Source organism: Miscanthus floridulus, chromosome 15 (genome assembly GCF_019320115.1).
Source record: "Miscanthus floridulus cultivar M001 chromosome 15, ASM1932011v1, whole genome shotgun sequence".
Classification (NCBI taxonomy): Eukaryota; Viridiplantae; Streptophyta; class Magnoliopsida; order Poales; family Poaceae; genus Miscanthus; species Miscanthus floridulus.
This window is the reverse complement of record NC_089594.1, coordinates 79,322,212-79,333,068: the sequence shown is the minus strand read 5'-3', so window position 1 is coordinate 79,333,068 and position 10,857 is coordinate 79,322,212. Positions and strand designations below refer to the sequence as shown.

General features: G+C 45.4%; 1 protein-coding gene across 1 annotated transcript; it reads left to right on the top strand.

The window, feature by feature from the left end:
- Window positions 1-984: 984 nt before the first annotated feature.
- LOC136509070 (homeobox-leucine zipper protein HOX7-like) lies at window positions 985-3,014 on the top strand. The gene is made up of 4 exons (XM_066503876.1): window positions 985-1,235; window positions 1,703-1,860; window positions 2,186-2,265; window positions 2,444-3,014. The coding sequence occupies exons 1-4, from the start codon at window positions 998-1,000 to the stop codon at window positions 2,625-2,627; spliced, it is 660 nt and encodes a 219-aa protein (XP_066359973.1). The 5' UTR covers window positions 985-997; the 3' UTR covers window positions 2,628-3,014.
- The last annotated feature ends 7,843 nt before the right edge of the window (window positions 3,015-10,857 follow it).

Here is a 10,857-nt window from a genome sequence, read left to right as displayed (position 1 = left end):
ATTCAGGACCCATGATATTATTAAAAGCTTCTTTTCTTGTTATTTTTGCAAATATGTGGAAATTTCACGTTTCAACGCGTGGCATGTTGTTAATGATTCATTTTGTACATTCGAATCTAATGAGATCCGGCGACAAACCTGCACGCTAATTAATTAATTTATCCGACAAGAAAAGTAATGAGCACGCCTCCAGGATGGAGTGGATGACTCACGCAAAACAAGAAGTAGTACCAGTGCTTGACGTACACGTACAGCCAGCTAAGGGTTAGCCTAGCTAGGTAAATGATTTGTAAAGCCGGCCGGGTCAGTGTCACCGCTTAACGTTACTTGTCTCAACAAGCATGTTTGTAGTCGCTCACCCTATTCGCTTGTTGGTTTTAGCCAGTCAACGGTGTTTTTCTCTCACAGAAAACCAGTATCAGCCAGCTCAAACCAGTCCAGAAACCAACCAGCGAACAGGCCGACTGTCCCGGATACGTTGTTTCACCACAAAGTTACTAAATATACCGCTGGCCCACAAATCAAAAAAGGATACTTTACCATGCCGGGATACTCAAGTACGACTCGTTACAATCTTGGGTATAAAAGAAAACATTCCTAACTTAAGATAATTTGGACCCTAATCTTTTCCTTTTTATAGAGTCCGACATGTATTTTCCGACGCCAACCGTAGCTCATTGTCGTTATCTGCTGACGTCATTCGAAGAGAGCCGATTCCAGTGCCGTATCTGAAACAGCTGATATCGATCCTTATGCAATCGATTCCTTGATTGACACAATTTTGGGAGCTTCGAGTTCCCGTGTTCTTCTTCCCAAATTTTGGTGTAAACACCGGGTGTTATTGTAATTTAACGTATTACCGGATGCGTGAAATTCGTAGGCACGCTATGGAATTATTTTCTCCGGTAAAGACTTGCCATTGGCCCATCAGTACTATAAATATGGTGCTTGCTTATTGCTTTCTCTTCGATTCATTTCCAGCCCCCTATTCTCCGTCATGGAACTTGAGCTTAGTCTAGGGGTTTCTCCGGCTCTAGCAAAGGGCACTGTCAAGCATATGCTGACATGTACACGCGCAGGCGATGCAGAAGGCCATGAGCTTGTGCTAGAACTAGGACTACGGACAGCCAAAGGAGACGAACTAAACAGTCAGAAGACATCCATGCAACCAGAAGACATGCAGGAAGAAGATCTTTACAAAGGCTGCCCTCTACCAACTGCCTCTGCAGAAACAGGTACGAAAGAATTTTACATGTCTGAATCGGCGAGGTTAGCTAGGTACCTCTATGATAGATTGTGGCTTACCCGCGGTGGTGGGTTGACCAACACAAGAGAGAGAGCGCCATGTGAGCAGCAAAGAGGAATCGGTTCCTTGAAAAAAGCATCATGGCTCCCATATAATATAATAGAAAATTGCACATAGATTCTTTATGTAATCTTCTCTGCTTTCTTCCGGCGCACATATATAGGAGTCGGTCAGGTAGGTGAGAGAAATTTGTTTTTTTTTATTCACCACGAGTTGACTCCCAACCTTGCATCGGTTCTTCTCTCTCGTCCATGAGTCGTTCTCTCCCGTGCTTGAGTCGGTTCATCTGCATGCCACGTCGGACGATGAGTCACTTTTACTTTCCCACTGGCGAAGCCCTAAGAGCCAAGTTCTTGTTCTTCTTGGACGTACGGTGATAAGTCCTTGTCTGTACAGGGAGTGTGAACTCATTCTTGCTGGTGGAAGTTCCTGTGCGCCAGGCAGCTAAAGACAACGGTGGGTTTGGTGGTAGAACCAAGAAAAAGCTGAGGCTGAGCAAGGAGCTGTATGGGTTCCTGGAGGACAGCTTCAAGGAGCACAGCACCCTGACGCCAGTAGGTGTTCTGATTACTATATGGCCCCCATACATGTCTGTCAAAAAAGAAATTACATGTCCTGTCGTATTTTTGGAAAAGAGTCCTGATGTGTTAAGACTTAAGTGCTTTTTTTGTTTAAAAAAATGAAAACAACTCAACTACCAAAAGAAATTCTGAGTATATACAGCATATATCAGAAAGTCATTGTAGAATGTAAGCCCGCCTATCATTGACAAGGATTTTATTTATTTTTCTTCTTATTTGCAGACAAAATATGTAAGAAGTTAGAATATGCATGTCTCATTGAATTAAATTAATTTTGTTTTGTTTTGGAATACTACAGAGACAGAATAGTGATTTAGCGAGCCGGCTCAACCTTGGACCACGGCAAGTGGCGATCTGGTTTCAAAACAGAAGAGCTCGGTAGTGCATGTCATAGACCCTTTTTCTCATTGATGATGCATATATACATATACATACATACATACATACATACATATATATATATATAATATATATATATATATATATATATATATATATATATATATATATATCGACTTGTTTTATATATTATAGCGTGAAATCAATAATATCTCAGGACAAAGCTGCAGCAAACCAAGGAGGACTGGGACAACCTGAAACGTGGCTGCGCGGAGCTAACACAGGAGAACCGAAGGCTCCAGGGAGAGGTCGCGGAACTGCGTGCCTTGCTTACCAACCCTGCAAGTTTTACAGCCACCAACCAGCTGCTCCGTTCCGTTCGGCACTGCCCTATCAGCTGAGGAGCCGAGCAGAGGGCCCCGCCAGGACCGATTTCTCTTGTACTCCTCGTAAGTGCTAGGGCAGCTCGATCTGCCGCTGCCCCATCGACGACGCTGCAGCAGCCGTGCCATGGCTGGCGGCCTGCTGGCGTCCCAAGGTGCGTGCGTGTGTGTATAACGTACGGTTAGGAAGATGCATGAGTCCACGCGCAGCCCCCAGCCCCTTCGTCTTGTGAATAGAATGAAGCCTCCGGCTCCAGCGTGGCGCCGGCGGGCGGTAACGGCAAAATGGATGTACAGGCCCGGTACGTGGGCAAGACGTATGCGCAGCGTGGAAAGGCCCAGCCGGTGCACCGGCATATGTATGCGTGTTTATGCAATATACACTAGCTTGTATTGTATGTTAAATATGTAGATATTTCGTGAGCTGAAGGCTTGCTCCGGTTTCCTTAGAATCCTGGCTGCCCCAAGTGCGCCCGAATGTGACCACTTCAACAGACCTGCCATTTTAAATTTTGTATAGAAGGATATCGTATCATCCCGGCATGGTAAAGTATCCTGTTTTTGATTTGTGGGCCAGCGGCATATTTAGTAATTTTGTGGTGAAACATCGTATCCGGGACAGTGACTACAAACACGCTTGTTGAGATAAGTAACGTTAAGCGGTGACACTGACCCAGCCGGCTTTACAAATCATTTACCTTGCTAGGCTAACCCTTAGCTAGCTGTACGTGTACGTCAAAAGCACTGGCACTTCTTGTTTTTTGCGTGAGTCATCCGCTCCATCCCTGGAGGTGTGCTCATTACTTGTGTTGTCGGATAAATTAATTAATTAGCGTGCAGGTTTGTCGCCAGATCTCATTAGATTCCAATGTACAAAATGAATCATTAACAACATGCCACGCGTTGAAACGTGAAATTTCCACATATTTGCAAAAATGACAAGAAAAGAAGCTTTTCCCGTCCTGAAAACTACTGGAACAATCAACTTGTAATAATATCACGGGTCCAAAACAGATGATGTTCTAAAAATGGGTTCAAAACAGATGAAGTTCTAAAATGCACGTAACTGAACTTTTAAAACACTAAATAGTAACAAAACGATTTCTAGTGGGGCACGTGGTCTATATATAGCACGTACTGGGGGTCAGAATTTGCTGCCGCTAGTGCACCGAAAACAGATTTTCAAAGGTGGGCGACACAACATTACTGTCACTAGAAATACCCCTGTTCCCAGTAGCGATCAGCATAAGCAACCACAGGTAAAAATGGGCATTTCCGTTGGGGCCCCTTAAGACTAGTGCCATTGGAAATACAGACATTTGCACTAGTGATTGATTTCTAACGGCTGCTTGCCACACTCGGCTTCAAAAACAGAACCAGATGTATATTATATGTTTGTATGGATCAATTTCCACACATACAGTGACGTCACAAATGAATAACAGATACAATGTTATTAAATAAACGGATATTATTCTTACAAATGGACACAAAGGTCTTAGGAGAAAGCACATGCAGAACTCAAATCTCGCAGCGGATTCCATTCTCCACAGAAATATTCGCCTTGTTCGCTTAGGCTTATTTGGTTGATAAGTCATGGCTGAAAGTACTGTTGGCTGATTTGATGTGAGAGAAAAATATTGTTCGTTGGCTGAAAAAGTACGGCTTATAAGCCAAACAAGTCCAAGCGAACAGGCTTATAAGTCACATTCGGGCGCAGTTGGGGCAACCAGGATTCTAAGGAAACCGGAGCAAACCTAACTCACGAAACAATAAAGCGCTCGATATGTACATATTTAACATACAATACAAGTGTATATTGCATAAACACGCATAGAGTACGCGGTAACAAGGAGCTCTTAATACATGTGCCGGTGCACCGGCTGGGCCTTTCCACGCTGCGCATACGTCTTGCCTACGTACCGGGCCTGTACATCCATCTTGCCGGTACAAGACGAAGGGGCCGGGGGTTGCGCGTGGACTCATGCATCTTCCTAACCGTACGTTATACACACACGCACCTTGGGACGCCAGGCCGGCAGCCCTAGCACTTACGAGGAGTACAAAGAGAAATCGGTCCTGGCAGGCCCCTCTGCTCAGGTGGTGGTGGCTCCCCAGCTGGTTGGTGGCTGTAAAACTTTGCAGGGTTGGTAAGCAAGGCACGCAGTTCCGCGACCTCTCTTGGAGCCTTCGGTTCTCCCGTGTTAGCGCCGCGCAGCCACGTTTCAGGTTCTCGCAGTCCTCCTTGATTTCCTGCTGCTTTGTCCTGAGATATTATTGATTTCACGCTATAATATATAAAACAAGTCGACGACATTGACACTATATATATATACACACACACACACACACACACACACACGCATCAATGAGAAAAAGGGTCTATGACATGCACTTGCCGTGGTTGCTTATGCTGATCGCCACTTGCCGTGGTCCAAGGTTGAGCCGGCTCGCTAAATCACTATTCTATCTCTGTAGTATTCCCAAACAAAACAAAATTAATTTAATTCAATGAGATATGCATATTCTAACTTCTTACTTATTTTGTCTGCAAATAAGAAGAAAAATAAATAAAATCCTTGTCAATGATAGGCGGGCTTACATTCTACAATGACTTTGTGATATAAAGCTGTATATACTCAGAATTTCTTTTGGTAGTTGAGTTGTTTTCCACTTAAAGTCTTAACACATCAGGACTCTTTTCCAAAAATACGACCGGACATGTAATTTCTTTTTTGACAGACATGTATATGGGGGCCATATAGTAATCAGAACACCTACTGGCGTCAGGGTAAGCTATCCTCCAGGAACCCATACTGCTCCTTGCTCAGCCTCAGCTTTTTCTTGGTTCTACCACCAAACCCACCGTTGTCTTTAGCTGCCTGGCGCACAGGAACTTCCACCAGCAAGTATGAGTTCACACTCCCTGTACAGACAAAGACTTATCACCGTACGTCCAAGAAGAACAAGAACTTGGCTCTTAGGGCTTCGCCAGTGGGAAAGTAAAAGTGACTCATCGTCCGACGTGGCATGCAGATGAACCGACTCAAGCACGGGAGAGAACGACTCATGGACGAGAGAGAAGAACCGATGCAAGGTTGGGAGTCAACTCGTGGTGAATAAAAAAAAACAAATTTCTCTCACCTATCTGACCGACTCCTATATATGTGCGCCGGAAGAAAGCAGAGAAGATTACATAAAGAATCTATGCGCAATTTTCTATTATATTATATGGGACCCATGATGCTTTTTTTCAAGGAACCGATTCCTCTTTGCTGCTCACATGGCGCTCTCTCTCTTGTGTTGGTCAACCCACCACCGCGGGTGCTCGTATGTGCTTAAGCCACAATCTATCATAGAGGTACCTAGCTAACCTCGCCGATTCAGACATGTAAAATTCTTTCGTACCTGTTTCTGAAGGGGCAGTTGGTAGAGGGCAGCCTTTGTAAAGATCTTCTTCCTGCATGTCTTCTGGTTGCATGGATGTCTTCTGATTGTTTAGTTCGTCTCCTTTGGCTGTCCGTAGTCCTAGTTCTAGCACAAGCTCATGGCCTTCTCCATCGCCTGCGCGTGTACATGTCAGCATATGCTTGACAGTGCCCTTTGCTAGAGCCGGAGAAACCCCTAGACTAAGCTCAAGTTCCATGACGGAGAATAGGGGCTGGAAATGAATCGAAGAGAAAGCAATAAGGCTGTGTTTATATCGCGAAATGAAAATTTTTGAATGTCACGCCGAATGTTTCGGAGATGTCGGAAGGGGTTTTTGGATACTAATAAAAAAACTAATTCCTGGAAACTGCGAGATGAATTTATTAAGCCTAATTAATCCACCATTAGTACTAATAAAAAAATCATAGACTAATTAGGCTTAAAGATTCATCTCGTAAATTATAGAATCCATTAGTACTCCACGGGAAGAATTTATTATACATAATTAATCCATTATTAGCATATATTTACGGTAGCACTACATTGTCAAATCATAGACTAATTAGGCTTAAAGATTCATCTCGTAAATTAGTCGCAAGCTGTGCAATTAGTTTCGTAATTAGTCTATATTCACTACTGGATTCAGGCGCTTTGCCGAGTGCCTAATGCACTCGGCAAATGCTACTTTGTCCTCGGCAAAGCCTTTGCCGAGGGCAGCACTCGGCAAAGATCCTCCGGTAAAAAAATCAGTCGGCAAAGAATTCTTTGCCGAGCGCCTTTTATCGGGCACTCGGCAAAGAAAAGTGACCGTCACGACGCCGGTTGCGTTAGCACATGCTTTGCCGAGTGTCATGTCAGAGGCGTTCGGCAAAGATTTTTTAATTTTTTTTCAAAATTTCTTTGCCGAGTGCCCTACCGGGGAGGCACTCGCCAAAGATGTTTTTATTTTTTTTAATAATTTCTTTGCCGAGTACCCTGCCAGGTCGGCGCTCGGCAAATATTTTTTAATTTTTTTTCGTAATTTCTTTGCCGAGTGCCCTGTCAGGGCGGCACTCGGCAAATATTTTAAAAAAAAAATCTTTGCCGAGTGCCAAGGTCAGGGCACTCGGCAAAGAGGCTAATTTTTTTATTCTATATTCACAAACACAGCATATAAGAGATATATATAACATCTGTGACATCACAAACACAATATAGCACATATATATCACATCCATCTCATCACAAAGGCAAAACCACATATATATCACATGTCGATCACACAATATCTCACATACACGACATCACAAGCATAATAGGCCCAATATCCATCGAAACAAGTCGATAGTTGATCACAATGCATCACATGTCCATCAAGCGGTGAAAAAGAGATACAAACTACTGGTGGGGAGGAAACTGAGTGCTTGGTGAAGGAAAAGTGTCGTCGCCTGCTTGCGCCTGAGATGGGTTATTCGAACCCGCCGACGGAAGCTGCATAAAGGACAAGAGATTGCATCTGTTAGAGTGGTCATCTAATGAAAGCACTAGTCGAAGCAATTTGGTTTCATACTCACAGGACTAGCTATAACTGGCGGCGACGGTGGAGCGAACTGCGGCACATCTACACCGTGCATTTGCCCAAAGTTCTGCAGGAACGTCGTAATCTCCGCTAGCTGCTTGGCCTGCCTTTCCCGCTCGGCCTACTCGTCCTGTCTTTCCCGCTCGGCCTGCTCGGTCCTCGCTGCCAGGTCCCGCAGCTCCTGAGCCATCCTTTCTCGGCCTGCAACATTTGAATCGAATGTTTCAGTAATGCAAAGGTAACTAAGTTATTTAAAGATCAATGTACGAAGAGTTAAACGGGACTAACCTGGAGTGCGTCGACCCGCTGCTGTGAAGGGGACGGCCGTTGGCGTATGGCCGGGCCTCCGCTCGGGGTCTGTGCTCGGACTAGGAGAGGGAGGGAATCTCGCTGGGCTCGAGGGTGCCATCGCCAATCCAGTACCACCCATGCTTCTTGCCTTGTCTGAGCCTCATGACCATCGTCCCATTGATGTCGTCGGTGCTGGGATCCCAGTCTAGCCCATGGACCGACCTTGCCTCCGACGCGTACGAACTGATGCGGGTGTGGACGCTCGGGTTGCTGTAGGACTCGGGCGGGTCATCCGGGGTGAAGGTGACAGCGGACGTCGCCTTACCCTTGCGGGCTAGACCATATGCCATGAAATTGGAGATGGACTGCCCACCATGTGACGCCAACTGCGAGAAAGACAACAAGATGATTAGAAGAAACATGCAGAATGGAGCGTCAGAATACTAAAAATTCACGTACCCATGCTTGCTTGTACGCGTTGAGGCTGCGGCTGCCTTGATGGTGTGTGGGGCCTGTCGCTGCCATACGCCGCTCCCGCCCCGCCTCGTGGTCCTAGATATAACCCTCCGTGAACCACCTGTCCACGATCATCACCCAGCAGTCCCGATACGACTCGCACCACCATGGAATTATCTACATGTCATAAAGAATTTGAGATGTAAGAAGACCAAATTAAAGCTACTTAATCTCAAAACGAATCAGTATTATTCTTCTTCATTTACCTCAAGGTACTGTTCCTGGGTCAGCGCCCTCTGTCTTGCCTGTGTCTTGGTGATCCTCTCACCAAGGTGCGTGGCGTAGTACCTGACAATGCAAGTGAGGCGCTCCTCGTAGTGCATGTCGGTGATTCATTTCCTGGCACTTTTCACCATCACCTTCTCCACCCTATCCTCCTATCCCTCTTCACATATGAAAAAAGTCTGCAGACAGACACAATGTATCAATTCATTATGTCAAAAAAAGTCAAATGAATGCGATGTATTGATCAAAGTTGTGCGAGCGAGACTTACCCAGAACTCTCTCCTCACCCGCTCCTGCTTATCTCCACATGCGTCGGGGGCATCTTTGTAGTGGTCCCACGATTTGGCCGGCTCAGTGTTCCCCTTGTGCATGACAATGCTGGGGTAAAACTACCTGCACACAAGACCCAGGATGTGGTTGGGGTTGCGTGAGTCACTAGGCGACACAACCAGCCAGTGCCTGCACAAGTCATTAACAAACATTATTAGTTTCTCTGGCAATTTTCAACAGGTTATATGAAGTAGCTGTGATAAAATCTAAAGTTACTTACCAGTCCCCCTGGGGAGGATCATTGGGCGTAGGGGAAGAAGTGGAGGCCTAGGGAGTTTTGAGGGACCTCGCAAGTAGATCCTGGCCACAGCAGAGGAGTCCGAACCAGCTGTGCCTCTAGCCTCACCGCCCTGCTGTGCCTCGTCTCCCTCGTCGTTTGTCTGCAGAACCAGCTCCTCCTCGTCTAAGGAGTCTGGGGTACGGCGCTCCTCCTCCGGCACATCACGCGGCCTGACTAGAGGAGGCTGGCCCCTCCTACTGCCGCTGCCGCTACCACTACTCCTGGCCCTCTGCCTCCTCCTGTCCGACGACCCCTCTTCTGCATCCGGATCTGCATCGCGTGCCCTCATGAACCTCAAGTTCACATTCCTTGGCACACGACTGCCCGTCATCTTTGTTCAATCACCTGCAATTAAAAAGAAACAAACAAGACATATTAGTACATGTGTTAAAAATAGATGCTAAATAAATAAACAAAACACGATTACAAAATAACATAGTATTACATGTATTAGAAGTAATCATCATTATTGGGATTATCTGGATCATATGTCTCGTCATCACTATCAAAATTGTCCAAATAAACAACACTGTCTGAAGGTTCAATGTTGCCTTCATCGTCATAGTCTAAATGTAATCGCTCAAGCATTTCTATGTCCTTGGCATTTTGCACCTCATCTCCTTCTTCCTCGTCATCGACCCTTTCATTGTCTACTTCCATTCCAATCGCCTCGGTTAAGTCTATCACCAACCTCCCTAGTAGCCCATCTTCTTGATAGAACTCTCCTTCATATGTGTTTGGGTTAAAGTTGTAATCTTCATCGTTTGGGACAGCTAGTCTACCATGTGGCAATACCTGGTGCACAATAGCCCAACCCTTAAGAGCCTTGTTGCCTTGGCACGCGTATGGCAAATAATAAACCTGCAAGGCCTGGTGAGCCACAATAAAGACATCTTTTCCTTGATAGACGAAATCTTATCGAATCTCAACTTGACCAATATTAGGGCTCCATTTCATTAGTCGAGGATTGAACCAGTGGCATTTGAACATGACGAGACGAAGAGGTTTCGAACCATAAAATGAAAGTTCATAGATTTCTTTGATTATGCCATGATACTCGAGGCCATCAGTGCCGGGAGTACAAACTCCGCTGTTTGTGGTTTTTCGATGGGGCCGAGCTCGCTCATAGCTTGCTGTGTGAAAGCGATATTCATTCACATCATAACCTGAATAAGCTTTCACCTTATTGTCGAAGCCATTTGCAACCTGTCTCAACTCCTTACTCATAGTTGCATCGGTTTGGGCCTGCAAGCGTAAGAATGAAAGATTGCCAGACTAAGTACGTGAAACTCAAAATCTCAAACTAGGTACGAGGTAAATTGGACAATACCTTTGTTTTGAACCAAGAAATGAAATCAGGCCTCCCTGCTCCTGGACCCGGTGAAAGAAGGGTATCGGTTTGCCGTGGGGTAGGACCCCTTGGTTGATGCCAGGATACACGAATAAATTTCCTGTGCAAACGAGAAAGAATCAGTTGGATCCAGAATAGTGACGGCGTATTGAAACAAGTTCGTTGAGAACTTACTCAATGAACGGCTTCACCTCGGTTAGGTTCTACAACACATATAGCATGATACTGCGCCACTCTTCATTATCCAACCTCTTATTACTCGATCCAC

Excerpts from the sequence above, each read along its gene's own strand:
- LOC136509070 (XM_066503876.1), top strand. The coding sequence starts at position 998 with ATGGAACTTGAGCTTAGTCTAGGGGTTTCTCCGGCTCTAGCAAAGGGC. Across the intron at positions 1,236-1,702 it reads AACTGCCTCTGCAGAAACAG|GGAGTGTGAACTCATTCTTG; the intron begins GTACGAAAGAAT and ends TTGTCTGTACAG. Across the intron at positions 2,266-2,443 it reads TTTCAAAACAGAAGAGCTCG|GACAAAGCTGCAGCAAACCA; the intron begins GTAGTGCATGTC and ends ATAATATCTCAG.